Source organism: Sceloporus occidentalis, unplaced genomic scaffold (assembly GCF_023333645.1).
Source record: "Sceloporus occidentalis isolate IW3139 unplaced genomic scaffold, rSceOcc1.0.p SCAF_248, whole genome shotgun sequence".
Classification (NCBI taxonomy): domain Eukaryota; kingdom Metazoa; phylum Chordata; class Lepidosauria; order Squamata; family Phrynosomatidae; genus Sceloporus; species Sceloporus occidentalis.
Genome location: NW_028317228.1, coordinates 714,717 through 730,539, shown reverse-complemented (window position 1 = coordinate 730,539; position 15,823 = coordinate 714,717). Strand labels below are relative to the sequence as shown.

General features: G+C 38.6%; 1 protein-coding gene across 1 annotated transcript; it reads left to right on the top strand.

The window, feature by feature from the left end:
* Nucleotides 1–329: 329 nt before the first annotated feature.
* Nucleotides 330–14,703, top strand: LOC149276084 (DNA polymerase kappa-like). The gene is made up of 12 exons (XM_089503936.1): nt 330–467; nt 1,422–1,541; nt 5,645–5,797; nt 5,880–6,011; nt 7,412–7,577; nt 8,157–8,402; nt 9,151–9,275; nt 9,822–9,988; nt 10,460–10,492; nt 10,787–10,883; nt 12,090–12,261; nt 13,733–14,703. Exons 1-12 carry the CDS (start codon nt 330–332, stop codon nt 14,701–14,703), a joined length of 2,520 nt encoding a protein of 839 aa, XP_089360062.1.
* Nucleotides 14,704–15,823: the final 1,120 nt, after the last annotated feature.

Below are 15,823 nucleotides of genomic sequence, written 5' to 3'. Positions count from 1 at the left end.
AGTAGATCATTCTTCTTCTAGTTGTTCTATGGTCTTGCCTTTCGTTTTCCTCTCCAGTTTTTGTGTCCCTCAATCCTTACCACTTCTCTTGCTGCATATTCAGTTATTACAAAACACATTTGCATACTCGGTGTATAAAATTCCTTGAGTATCATTTTGTTAACGCTGTGACCTACTTTTGCGGTTGCAATGTACAGAACTTCAAAAATGCTTCACGTGTATTTTAAGCTGAGATAACAAGTGTCTTCCGTGAAAAAAGGGAAGGCTGTTTAATATATGCATCACCTTTTGATTACAGGCCTGGATCCTACTGTTTCAAAATCTGCAAAATGGATAACACAGAAGAAAAAGAAATTGCTCCTAACAATGATGGGTTTCAATTCCGGATGGGTCTCAATGACAACAAAGCTGGCATGGAAGGTCTGGACAAAGAAAAAATAAATAAGATTATAATGGATGCGACCAAGGTGAGTAAATCCCTGGGCTAGAATTAGTACCATGTCTTGTGACTTAGGAAATATATTATTGATCTGGTCCACAGATTGATAAAGAAAAAAATATAGTTTTTTTGTCATAATACAGTCTTAATACTGTTAAGGTTTTTTAATGTGAAAGTTGACTGTAAAGTGTCCTCTTGTGCAAAGGAAAATGCATGTTAGAGTTTAACCTTTAGGGCACTTAGTCATACAAGGACTATCATATGACATTTCCTGGTGCCATCACGGACAGAGCGTTCCTTGAAAAACAAAAATGGCCAATGTAATCATATTGGGCTCATCTGCTCTCCATGCCAAAGATACACATACAGCATATGAGCAGCATGTAAAGTACTACTCCTTAATATGTGGGATGTACCGGTATTACTGAGCATTTAGTTCCTTTCTGTTACTTAATACCTCTGACACCTTTCAGGGCTGCAGTTTGCATGTGCTAGTCAGGAACATGTGAAATGTATATGTTATATGGAAAAAATTAACAACGTCGTCACCCTAGCTGAGCTGCCTTGGTACTTGGGACTGGGTTAGGACAGTGCTCCAATTAGTTATACAACACATATTGTATTTAAATTATTTTCAGAACTTGCACTTATCATGTATTTTTTTTAAAAAGTGGTTGTGTCAATTGAGTATAAAGTATTGGAAAAAGAAACCAGTAGTTGGAATGGAACAGTGCAGAATCCCCGACCCAAATCCAGATGACAAGACCTCTATTCACAGTTCTGCAGAAAAGCCACCTGCTTGTACTTGAAGTTCTGGGTTTTAATATAGGGCACTTTCTGTGTAGTTTCAAATTATTTCCAGTGTCTATTTTAGGGTTAAAAAATGTAAACAGCCGCAGATGCCTTTTGAAGAAAAGTGATGGTTTCTGGGGAAAAAATGCTCTGGTAATTAAGGCCATGCACTGCCTATATTATATTACAGGGCTCAAGATTTTACGACAATGAACTCAAAAGAGACCAGCAAGTAAATCAGCGGATTGAGAAACTGATGCAGCAAAAAGCTCAACTGACCAGCCAACAGTTAAAAAAAGCTCAGATCCAGGTATTGTACCTTGAACATCGAGCGCTGTATTCACTGAAGTGAGAATGTGTGGAGAGTTCAACTTAACAACTTTACTGTACTTTATAATGGGCGAACCCCAGCATGTTGCTCCCGTGACAAGACGTGGCTGACCCTGCATCATACTTACTAACACTACTAGTAATACATGAAGGGACGCGCATTTCACTAATATACATACATACATACATACATACATAAACCCCAGAAGCCCTAGCTAATGTTGCCATTCGAGTACAATTACTAGCTCAGGAGTAGCTGAGTGATTTATTGAAAATGTTACATTAGTACAGATATACCGTATGTGGCATTCTGCATAATTTGTACACATCTTACACATCTTTATTGTTTTTCCCCCCATTGATCTCTTTGATCTTCCAGTTTCCGTATTGATGCATGGCACTGAAGTTATTTAAAGAAATCATTACATGCACTTTTCAAATCCAGTTCTGGATTAGTTTAAACATGCAATGTGTGTCAATAACTGGTCAATAAACATTTACTGTATTTAGCCTATGAAAACTAAGAGCACATGACCTTGACTGCGAATTCTGATTTGGATGACAAATGTTACTGCCAATTTTTTTTAATTTTTTTTTTACCTATGTTGTCTTTAGTTTGTTGGATTTTTTAGCCCGTTTCTCATATTTTGTTAAAATGTAAGGACACCTTCCAGGTGTGTTGTTAAGTCTTTGATTGTTGGGGGTTGTGATACCTTCTTACCAATGAGAGGCTGGGTTTTTTTGGTATAGATGATGACCTTAGAAACAGTTTACACAAAAATAAAGAAACATTTTTTTTCCAGGAAAGATACCTAGTTTAGGTCCGTGGTATAGGGTAAAAACACAAACCAAAAAACATATATTGTTTTTTTTATTGTCTCCCCCAATGATCCAAACCAAACAGTAAAAAGCTTGAACCCCCCCTTACTATTTGTTTTTCCATTAGATGTGGTTGTGCATAGATGTAGATTCCACATGTAGCCCCATATATCTGACAGTATTCAGTAACCAGGCTAAATGAACGTAGAAAATACCCATGTGCACAAGTATAGCACACATTTTGCACTGCTGGTACACCCTCTTTTTGTGGGCTACAACTCCCATCAGTCAATTTTCTAGTCAAGCGTGATGGTACTTTTCATCCAGAAAGCCCAGAAAGATTAATAAAAAAAAAAAAAAAGAAAATAAATGTATAAAAGTGTCACTTCTTGTCATTATTCTAATTGGTCAGCGGGTATCAGGTTTTCTACCAGTATGCTAACCAGCCAATATTAGATCAGCTTGCTGGCTCGTCAAGATTTATATTTATAAAACACCCAACACGTAGAATGTAACAGCAATTTTTAAGAGTGGGACCATTCTATGGTCCTTTGCTGTCCTTCGATCACTTGTGTTCCACATGAGTAGCAAACACAATATACATTCTCGTGACCGGCACATCAAAAGCATTATGATTTCATTATAAGGCTGGGAAAACCGGCTGTTTCTTTAATAACAAACATTTGTCAATGATCTGTATATTTCAGTCATTCCATCACCATGATATATACCTTATGTACCACACCACAGGGGATCTAGATCACTGTTGAATTAGAAATCTCAGGGCATCGTATCATTTTCAAACCTTTAAACAATTCTTTCACATTCATACAAGGTAATATATGTACCACTGGCTAAGACGTGCTAGATTTGGTTTGTAGTATTGTCCAAACGCAGTGATGTGTTTTCCTAAACTAAGTCCATCATTTTGTGTCAGATGAAGCTAGAAATGAAACAGGACATTTTTATCTAATCTTTCTTGCTGCAATTACGCCTGTGGCTCTTGCCGATGATTGAATGTTTAGCTGACAATAAACAAGTATATATTCATTTTAGTCTATTAACATTGTATGCATAAAATGTTGTTGCGGAAAGATGACGTCATCGATAACATAGAATTTTCTCTAAACTGAAGTGGGGGGATGTAAGCTCATTTGAGCAGGCCCTCCCTCCAATGCTGAAGAACACGTATAATCAGGGGTGGAACTGGAAACCACGGGACCCTGGTGTGAAAAATTGCACACATGCATGCTCAGACACACACAAGTACACAAATAAATATACAGAAATACATATATCCCACCTCCCGCCCCTGCTCACTGCTCCTCTGCAGCTTGCTATCCGGCTGCTCACACACACGATACGCTCCCTGTCTCCCTATACCAGTTAAAAATAGTTTAAAAAGGGCCCCTCCGACCTGGATCGGTGCGTTCCTGGTCAGAAGGGCCCTTTCTAAACTACTTTGAACCGGTACGAGGAGACAGGAAGAAGGGGGTCGCGTGGGTCTCACCGGGCCCCCTAGAGGCACAAGCCTGGTCGCAGCTGGGACCCCTGTAGTTACCCCAGTGCATATAATGTTATTAAGTTTGAGGAGCCCGAATGTACGTCGGTACTATGCAACTTATGCATGTTTTTGTTTTACGCCATGATGTCCTGATGTTATAACTGATGTCTTTATGGAAAATAAGTCTACAACTTGTGTACAATCTCTCCAGCCCTCCTTCAAATTGTTATTTATCCTTCAATACATTTTAACATATGCTAAACATAGAACACAAAATGTTGCATTGTATCTTCCTGATAAAGTTAGTATAGGTATAAAAAATCACAATAAAATACCAGTTTCAAGTGGATTGAAATCTATTAACACCACACAGATTCTAATTTACAGTTCTGTTCTTTTTTTCACTATTGATTAGCTATGTAGGTTTGAGTATTTTTAGTCCTTTCTATGTTTGAGTGATATAGTTAGACATATTTTGAAACACGGGAAGTGTTTTCATGGAAAGCAAATATTCGCATGAACCTCCCGTTGCCAATCTGAGCCTGTATTTCTGAAGCACTTGTTAAAACTGGTCATCTGCTTTGATCATGCTTGTGTCACGAGCCTTATTAGTTTTAAACATGAGATAGTCATATGTCCGACCTTGAATGTATATAATCTTCACTACCAGTTTAATGCTGTATTCTGTTTGGGATATTTCTAGGCTGTTTCAGCCATCCTGCTAGGCATGTATACGTGAAAAGATAGAAAATTCTTTGTAAAAGGCACATTCTTTGTAAACAGGCAAATCTAACTAGTTGTTTAGTGTCAAGCAAAGCAACACAATATTAAAGTCTACTGCTCCAAACAGCCTCACCAACGAATATTTAGTATTTTAATATGCATTTTTTACCTGTAAAATACCATATTGCCTCGATTTATTTTAAAGTAATCGGGGTTTAGATATTCTTAAAGTCTCTCTATCTTATCTGCTGACCACATCTGTGCCTCTGTCTCCTTTCCTGCAGCTCTTCTTCCTCTCTTGCATCTTCAGTCTTTATCCGCTTGTCCGTGTTTCTTCTGTCAAGCCACCCGGCGCACTTCCACAAACGGGCGATGTTTCTGGGCACAACTGCTCCCACGATTGGAGGAAAGGGGAGAGGCTGTCCCTTTGACTATACTCAAAGAAGCCAGAATACTGCTGACAGATTTGCAGAGAAAGTTACGCCCTTTTGCAGCAGTGCGCTGGGTGGCTTAATTGAAGACACTGTGACAAGTCGACCAAGACTGAAGACAGAAGGACAAGAAGATGCAAGAGAAGAAGAAGGGATACATTGAGAGAGCGGGAGAGAACGTGAACCTTCTAGTAATGTAAGTATTTTTATTTTTTTTAATTACATTTTCTTTCCATTAGCACAAAAATATAGCGGTGTGGCCTATAATCAGGAAAATATAACAAATTGTCAAAACCCTACAATTCCAGGACAGTAGTGGAAAGCAAAGGTCCACCAACAGGTAGGTAAACGAGAAAGATCATAAGAGACCCACACAAGGGGCATATGTCAAGCTGAGACCAGAAAGAAAGATCCCCGTAAATGCAAGGTCATTTGGAGGCTGATCCTGTATAGAAGAACATTGCTTCAAGCTGTGTTTTTTGGGGAATTGAAATTGTTTGTATTTGGTAACAGTTTACGGAGGTTGTTCAATGCATAAAGCATGTACATACATCAGATCTTTACTGGGTTCTAAAAACATGATGGCCATTTTTCTGATTGGGACAGGTGGACAGACTGGCTTTGGACCTTGAAAAGAAACGGGATTTAAGATGCGTAATAGTTCATATTGATATGGATGCGTTTTATGCAGCAGTAGAAATGCGAGACAATCCGGAACTGAAGGACAAACCAATGGCTGTGGGTTCAATGAGCATGCTGGTAGGACCAACACTTTTTCTCTCTCAATATTTTCACAGCTTTGTGTATTATAATTAAAATTAATTATCTTGTTTCTGTTTAGTCCACATCAAACTATGCTGCACGAAGGTTTGGGGTACGAGCAGCTATGCCAGGCTTTATTGCCAAGAAACTCTGTCCTGATCTCATCATTGTTCCTTGTAACTATGACAAGTACCGTGCTGTAAGTTCTGAGGTACGTGTGACATTGTCCAACCTTATGAATGGCACTTTACAACGTTTGGAAACTTATGTGTGATGTTCTGATGTAAAATTGTAGAACCTGATAAATAAATAAGAATTATTTGGTCAAACAGTAGATTCCCAGAATTAAGCTTTTCTCAAAATTTTAAAAATATGTACCACTTCCATGTCGAGGTAGAAGTGGGGTACCATCATACATGGCCAATGAGTGTAACAAGGACATCCGGGGTGGAGTACTTCATCATCTTTCCCAAATGAAGTTGTGGTTTTTTTTATGTGGCTGCCAAACTGCCATGAATCCAGTGTAGATGGTGGTTGCGTGTTCATGCTTTGATATCACTACTGAGTCCTGGCATTAAAAGTTTGCAAATGGCCAACTGAGTTTACAGATTCTCACAGTATTGTGTCCCTGTATTTTCTTAATTTATGCAATTTAGTACATCACTGCATAAATCACACATCTGAGTAACAAACATTAGAACCCAACCCAATGAATAAATGCTAGAAAAGGAGAATCTTCACTACAAAAAAATGGTCCTCATAATATGGAAGCTCTCATGTATGCTTGCCTTACATAAGGAAGCTGAGAGTATGCAGAGCTTAGCCTAAGAGATGAGACTAACCAAAAATGGTTTCTAGACAAGCGGACTAGGCAGTTAAATGATTTTAATGTGCGTAGAAACACTGGAAGGTGAAAAGGCTGACTTTATAATCGCCTCATAGGTAGGGAGGTCCTAAAATTCAACATTTTTATCACAGCTTGTGTCCTTACAAAGCATCACATACTTCTCTGCATTGCAAAAGTCTGTAATTTCACTACTACTACTATTTTACTTAATTTTCTTAACTTATTTATTTTACTTTGTAAAAACATACAATATGAGTAATTAAATACAATTGTATTGTAGTAGAGTGGTTGTGCCAGAGGAAAATTAAATGCAGTACAGTATAAACATTTCCATGAAGGTAAAATCAAGCAAAAGTCAAAAGGTTAGCAACAGGGTAGTAGCCCTGTGGAGGAGACAAATAACCATATGCCCCAAATGTTGGGAAAAGATTTTGATGTCATGACCTAAGGCTGTGAGCCGGTACATTTCTACTACTTCAGAGATTCTAGCCTTGACTACCGTTGGGGTCGGGATAATCTGGGTGTTCCAGACTGCCGCAATGGATCGTCGGGTGGCTAAAGCCACTCTTGCTAAAAAAAAAATAAAAAAAAAATTAACTTTGGTAAAATCACGATGGGTATATTTATTTTTAATGTTTTGTTTTTTTTAAATTAATAATTATTTGTATGAAATGTCATTCAAACGATGTAGCTTCTGCTTTCTTTTGTTTAGAATGTATCTCTCCAGAGACTTTGACCACACTTTATTGTTAAAAAATTTTCAGGTTAGAGGAATCCTAGCCGAGTATGATCCTAATTTTCTACCTCTGAGTCTGGATGAAGCTTATTTGGATATTACTGACCATTTAGAAGAAAGACTAAGCTGGCCTGATGAGAAAAGAAAATATATCATTAGAACGAGCAGTGCTGCGGAAGAAGGAGCTCTTCAAGGTAAAAGAAATTTGAAAATGTAATTTTTGCATTCTTTTAAAAACTTGAAACGGATTGTGAATTCAAAACTCAGGAGTTAAAGAATGGTAGTCAATCATTTTTTTTTTATCACGGGTAAACACACATGTATCTTCAAAAGACGCCAGTTATTTTTTAAAGTTTAATGGCGCTGTAAGTATGATACTGTCATTTATTGTTTTTAACTGTGGCCCAAAACATGTACTATGTTAATATAGACTTAATAATAAGTATAATACATATAATATAACTATATACGTATTAATGTGTAGTTTATTTGTACAGCTTGCAGAAGTACAGGGTGCTGTATAATAAAGGCGAGGTATGTAGTCGTATAAAAAGTAAAATAGTCATACGGTCATAATGATCAGGTACCCCAGGTTTACATTATTATTATTATTATTTATTGTTTTATATAGCGCCATCAAATTCCATAGCGCTGTACAATGGGTACATACTTTAGGAAAGGAATGTGAATATGGTCCGTAGTGGATTCATTAACCCTTTTTTTGTGTTTGTACGATTTGTCTTACTAGGTCTGTTTCTATACATTGATTATAGGTGCTGAACCTGACCCATTACCTTGTGATGTTGCTGAACAAGAGCAGTGCACGTCTCCTGTGCTTTTTGACGACAGTCCTCCCTTATTTGTAGACCAAAACATTGCCCTGTGTGCTCAGGACAAAAACGGAGCAAATGGAGAATCCAGGTTGGAAAACATAGTTGTCTTTGGCTTGACGGCTGAGGAAGCTGTGAAAGAAATTCGCTTCCGAATCGAACAAAAGACCACGTTGACTGCGAGCGCAGGTATATCGTTCATCATCTTCCTAATAATTCCAGTCTAGACAAAACCTAGACAAAAAAAATACCATGCCTATCAGATAAATTCTTTAAAAAAAAAAAAAATATTTGTAATTTTACGAAGATATGACTGAGCTGTCAAAATTTTGTATTTATTTATTGCGTGAAAGTAACCTTACTTTAATGTAACGGTAACGAGGGATGAGATAAAACTGATTTTACACAAAGCAATACACTCTTAAATACAAAGTATTTTGGGGAAAATACTTTTCCACCTGTTTGCTTTTGTTTAGAATGTGAAAACCAAGCAATTATTTGGGGTATTTTTAATCCCAAAACACCAATCTCGTAATGCAAGAAATGCATGTGATCCTATGTATGATCTCTTGTATTGTCTTAGTTGGTCTTGATAGTACTAGATGGATGGTGGATTTGCAGTAACTCCTTCAAATGAAGACAAAACTACAAGTAGTCTAATAAACCCCGGTGTCTTTCAAAGCTAAGGTGTTGTGGTTGCGTCCCGTGTTAATATATTATGTTTCCCACTGCCAGCACTTGCTACCACTAGGTGATACATGAAGTGGAGGTTTCATGAGTCCCAAAATTTATTTCATCCATTTATCGACTCTGATTAATGCCTCTGAAATTCTTCCTGGAACTAACTCTGAACCGATAAGTCAATTATAATTAGACACCAAGCCCATGAAAAGTGTATCTGAATCTCATTACATGTTTTCGTTGATTTTGTATGCAGGCATTGCTCCAAATATGATGTTGGCAAAAGTTTGTAGCGACAAGAATAAACCAAACGGGCAGTATATTATTCCACACGACCGGCAGGCTGTAATGGACTTCATTAAAGATTTGCCAATTAGGAAGGTAGGAGACACACATGCTTCCCTATCAAATCAACAGTACCTGCCTTTCCGCTCTAAAATGAATCTGAAATATATATATACATACATGCTCCTTTTTCTATCTCACACATACACATGTTGTTAGAGTCTCCAAAGTTTAGGGTCACTGTTCATGGAGTGAGGAGCGTAATAAGGAGCCTTTGTAGGCCTGTGAAGAAGTTCCGTTAAAATCAGCCATTTCCAGCTGCAATAGTCATTTACAGCATTAATAATTTTCAGCCAATGCTGAGCTGATGCCACTTCTGGACATCTTCCGAATGTGAAGGAGTGTAAGCGTGATGCGTCTTACATCTGCTGACCTAAATTTCCTTGGCCGACCACTGCGTCTATGGTCCTCAAAATTTCCTATTTCTTTGTGCTTCGTCATAAAAGCAGGGATTCTGATTGCATTAGTGACCCCTGAAAACAAGGGGCATTACTGTCCCTTTAGGGGTCCCACAACACAGCAGAATCTCTCACGAGGCATGATGATTGCTGCTGGGTGTGACAGGTCTGTAACTTGTTGTAGGTCCCTGGAGTTGGGAAGGTGACGGAGAAAATGTTAAAAGCTCTGGGAATTACAACATGCACTGACCTCTATCAGCAGAGGGCGCTGCTGTCACTCCTCTTTTCTGAGACCTCCTGGCACAATTTTCTGAATATTTCTATGGGCCTTGGAGCTACACATATAGAAAGGTAAGTAATCATTCCTTTTCATTATATCGCTGTAAATTATGTTCTCTCAAAATAAGAATGTGAGTTAGGTGTCCCTTTAATGAATGGGACATCTGTTAGGGTTTTACAGCTGTGAAGTAATCTATCACAGTTGTATCCCACCTTGTTATCCAAGAAAGCTTTGACCTCTTGGTCTCTAGGCTAAACTAATCATGTTCCATTGGAATACCAGAGCCCAGACTATTTTTTGGATCAAGAAGCTCTAAAATAAATGTTGTTCTATTTATAGCCCTGTATGTCATGCTTTTCTAAAATAATATCCAGACCCCTTTTGAGGGCACCTAATGTATTTGATAACGCCACTTCCCTTGGCAGTGAATTCCGTACCTTTATTGTCCTTACTGTAAAGAAGTTGAACTCTCCTCTGTAAAATGAGTACTGTGCACTGAGAAGTGTTGCAACACTGTTTCTCTTTTTTTCTTATCATTCCAGGGATGGAGAAAGAAAAAGCATGAGCACAGAAAGGTATGTCAAACTGTACCCACCTCCACACTTCATAGCGAAAAAACATCATATTACCCAGTGAAATATATACCCTGGGGTTTACTCACTAAGGTGGGGTTGGCTGGGGAGTTGTGGTTTCAACTTCTTCATGGTTGTGGTAGCACTAAAATGTCCTCTCCTGCCTAATGTTTTCTGTCTCCAATTCTGACAGCACCGACTGGGTTGTACTTATTTGGGTGCAAAGTCTTTCGTATGAGTCCCCTTAAATGTTGCATTTTCTGAGGAATGTACGTTTATCGTGGCTTACACTTTCAGGACCTTCAGTGAGTTGAGTGCCCCAGAAGAACAGCTTGAATTATGCCAGGAGCTTTGCAAGGATCTCGCACAGGACCTTTGCAAAGAGGACCTAAAGGTTTGTGTCTCAGAACTATTGGAGGCCAAGACCACACAGTATGATTAACAAGTAAAAGTGAAGCTTGGTGGGGTGTGAAGCATATGTAGTTGATATAAATTATGGCACTGTTACAAATGAGGGAGTAGCACAGATCAGTTTACTGAAGTAAACAATATTTCTTGAAACTGAATTAAATACAGTTATAATAAAAAGGAAAACAAAAAAAGTACTAAGTAGATAACAATTATATTTGTGCTGAAGGTGATACATCCTTTACCATGTCCTTACATTTGAAATATAAATATGTACTACAGTGATGAAAGTTTTAGGCAGGTGTGAAAAAAATGCTGTAAAGTAAAAATGCTTTCAAAAATAGATGCGATAACAGTTTATTTTTTATCATTTAACAAAATACAAAGTGAGTAAACACAAGAAAACTCTAAATCAAACAAATATTTTGTGTGGCCATAGAGAAATAAAAATAAAATATAAAAAATAAAATGTAAAAATACCCTACCCCAAATGTACTCTGGTACCATGAAAGGGATTGTAAGGTAGGGGGAATAAAGAAAAATCAATAATATGGATTCTAAACAAAAGCACTAAGCCCTAAGGATATATCTCAATGGCCATTTTAAGGATTGATTTCAGTTATGTTTTAGTGGTCACATTTTTGCCTATAATTAACTACACATTATACATGGAGTCCTTACATTGCGGACCTTCAGAACATGGTGGGACACCACTGATCTAGACAGTGATTAATCTAACACTTGTATTTTGATAACAGATAATCACTGGAGTCTGGAGGACATGAAATAGTTCATATAACCCAAAGCATAACAAAACAGAGATCTTTATTTGTATTATATAAGTGCCATTGCATGATCATGTCCAGATGTAGAACCAGGAAAAATAATTTTAGGATTTTTTCCCCCCGTTTCTTTTCCTGTTTTGATTGTTCTAAGTACTTTTGTGTCCACAGTCCTTTCCTGAGTCCCTGGTACTGTGCCTATTAGTGGACAGATCTCCTGAATCGTTTTAGAATTCTGGGTTGAATTCTAGGGTATTTCCTTTTAAATAATGAATTCAGTCACTGGGTGGGACGCATATTAACAACATGTCAGGATTATATTGTCTTGTCTGGCAGCCAAAACCTACACACAGATTCCTCGATAGTATTCAATTTCACAGCGCAGAACTTTTCTTTTACTTTTTTTTTAGGGAAAGACTGTAACACTAAAGCTGAAAAATGTGAACTTTGAGGTAAAGACTCGAGCGTCCACAGTAACATCTGGAGTTTCCACAGAAGAAGAAATATTTTCTGTTGCTAAAGAAATTCTTAAGGCAGAGATCGGTTTGGCTGCACCTGAACCATTACGCCTTAGGCTTATGGGTAATTCATTGTGTTTGTTTTAAGAACAAAAACTAGATGAATATTAATATGTTTTACCTGAAGACACAAAAGGGACTACATCATAGTCAAGCTTTTTGCAGCTCCGCAGAATATGAAGGTGCTATATAATCCAATAAATATCAGTAAACTATTTCACTTAATCCTAGAAGACAATAATCAAAGTGCCTTTTTACCCCCCCACCACCACCACATGGTGTGTGTTCACTAATTATGTTTCTTTTTAAGTAATTAACAGGACAAAACATTGGCAGGAGACTGATCATAAATACATCTCCTGTATAAGGTGGCTGCCAGATCCTACATCTTTGTGGTTTAGTAGATGGCAGCTCTGTTTCTATGATGGCACAGATCTTTATCTGCTTTTTACCCCATATCCCCCAAACAAAAACTGAAGGCGCTAATGACACCTAGGACCCTGTGAAACTCTAAATTTTAGACCCAATTGAGCCATGCATGAAATCAGGGCAACAAATCTCATTGAATCAGCAAAACAGAAGACCAGGCCAGAAAAGTGATGCGAGATTTAAAGCATATAAAAAGCATTGAAATTGTTATCTCAAATAAAAGTGATTAGATTGGGCTCCTGGTGTCCTGAGCATACCTGTGTCCAGTCCCAGCCAGTAGCCCAGTAAGCGTTCTAGATGCTCTGTGACTTAGCTATGCAGCTTGAAGCGATTGGGAGGCTCTACATGGCCCCCATGGCACATAATTTATACCTGTGAAACAGGGTGGCCACATAGTATCATAATCACTAGGCTGCTTTAAAATGCACGACTGATTGAGACCTTCAAAAATGTGATGCTTTTATTATTTCTCATACTGTATTGGAGAAATGTAAGTGGAGAAATGCTTCGACTTGGCTGATTATATTTATCTCTGTGTTACATTCGGCAGTAAAAATGATGGGATAAAGCACTAATTTCCTCTCCCTATACAAACTCAACTCCTACAACAAATATATTATTGATCTTGTCGAGCCCTCAAGATTGCTTCAAATACCCATGTTTACTGCCAGAATATTTTACTAATGGAAATGCATGCATTCAGTTTACTACAGCCAATATTACAATTGGTCAACTGACCTGTAAACATTGCGCAAACACTCAACAGGAGATTGCCCAGGGCCCAGACATCATTATAAAGGCCCGGTTTAAATGGATGTTTCAATATTATTAAATATTTGGAACTTTAATTCCAATTACATGCACCAGATAGTTGATGCTTTTGAAACACATTGTTTTTCTTGTAGTCAATTGTATTACTGAAGGACATGTGCTTTCCTGGGCCACCTGTCTCAAACCCTCTTCTGTAGATTCATGTAGGTAGAGAAACCTACATATTAGTGATGAGCTTTTGATCATTCCCATTTCTTATTTCAACTTTATGGCAAAGCCAGTGTTACTTTGTGATTATATTTCCGCAATAACATTTTAATCATTTTTGGTTATAGGTGTAAGAGTTTCAGGATTTCTGTCAGAAGACGAGAAGAAGAAGAATCAGAAAAGTATCACTAGCTTCCTGTGCCCGGGTAAAGCCGCAGGCAGCAATTGTGTAAAACCACCAAACAAAGCAGATCTGGTAATGGTGAGCCAAAATCCACCAAGAGAAAGCTTCTTTAATCAGAAACGGGCAGCCAGGCAACTCAAAATGCAGGAGCCCCCCGCACCAGAGCCAGGGGTCCCCAACGCAGAGGAGAAAAAGAAACCGGTCTGTTCTGAGACGGAAAGCGAAGGATCTGTTTTACAAACGAAGAGTCAAAAGGCAGATCTTAAATGCCCAATTTGCTTTATAAAACAAAGTAGTTGGGATCTTGAAGGGTTTAATGAGCACATTGACAAGTGTTTAAGTAAGACACCCCTGTCCAATGAAACACTCAATGAAGGTGAAAATGTTGAGGTTTCAAGGAAAGGGGTAAGTGATAGTAAAAATAATGATGACGAAGACTGTGTTAAATACATTGGAAGTAGTGATGTCCATACAAAGAATCTAATAAACAAAATTGTGGCTCCAAAACCATTTGAAGAAAGAAATGGCAGTAAGATTGGCTGTGAACAGGATCTGAAGATTGGATTTGAACAGATGGACCATAACCATTGTGCCTTGAGTATGGAAGATACACAGAGTGGCTACCAGATAGCCCATGAGCATGTTTCATCTGAGATTCCACCAGAAAATAATCAGCAAGGTGATAGTATATGCCTAACAGCATCTGTTTCCATGGAAACAACAATACTCATCTGCCCGGTGTGTAATTCAAAGCAAAATACAACAGACCTGGCGGCGTTTAACAGACACGTGGATGTGTGTCTTAATAAAGGCATTCTAGAAGAGCTCACAGTGGAAACTGGTGTGAGAATAGATCCTACCATCTCAAATCATCAACATACCAGTGAGTATCAATACCTACCAGAATCTTATTAAAAGTGGATTTGTCACTTTCCCAAATACTATGGATCTTTACACTAAAGAAAAGCTGTGTAGCCGTAAAGATACATACATATGCCTGGATGTAGTTATTGTAATGTATTCAAATGTGAATACGTTCTGCAACAGCTCAGGTTGTTTAAAAGGTTATTAAAAACAGATGCCTGCTAGGAAGTGTCGATGTGCAGAGGACAGATTTCACGTCTCGAAATAAGCTTTCTTTTTGCTTTTTGGGCTTTCGTGTCTGATTATGTGACAGTCTCATGACACCATCCCATTGGTATCCAGCCACCCAGCAATATTCACATTAAATCAGGATTGTTTTAATAAACAATATACCGTGTTTCCCCGAAAGTAAGACAGCGTCTTACTTTCTTTTTATCCCTAAAAGCCCCACTATGTCTTACTTTCGGGGTATGTCTTATATTGGGAAAAAATTTTCGAATTTAATGCTTTCCTACCTTTCCTTTCTTCTTTCAGCTTCTTTTCCTCCTCTTCGCCAGTTCTTGTCTCCTTCCGGGTCAGAGGGCACGGACAGCGGTGGGCGCGGCTTCAGTGTTGTGCGCCGGGATCTGACAAGAAACCCCGGCGCACAACAGCTGTTGCCGCGCAGATCACAAGGGAGCGGTATCGGAGGTCATTAACAGACCTCCGGCTCCCTTGAGTGATTTTAAGCCGGGTTGAACCCGGCTTAAAATCACTCAAGGGAGCCGGAGGTCTGTTAAAGACCTCCGATACCGCTCCCTTGCGAGCCTGCTCCTCCAGCGGCGGACATTACTGTCCGTCTCTGGAGGGGTGCCGGGTGCCGCAGGTTGGCACCCCCTGGAGTGTGGCGCCCTGTGCGGTCGCACACCCCAAAGGTCGGCCCTGCTCTAAGGGGCCGGCCTTAGGGGTCTGCGGCCGCACAGGGTTTAAATAAAAACATCGGGGGTTTTTTTCAACTTTATTTAACATCCTCCATGTTAAATAAAGTTAAAAAAACTTTATTTAACATCCTCCATGTTAAATAAAGTTTTTTTTAACTTTATTTAACATGGAGGATGTTAAATAAAGTTAAAAAAAAAACCCCGATGTTTTAATTTAAATCCTGTGCGGCCGCAGACACGTAAGGCCGGCC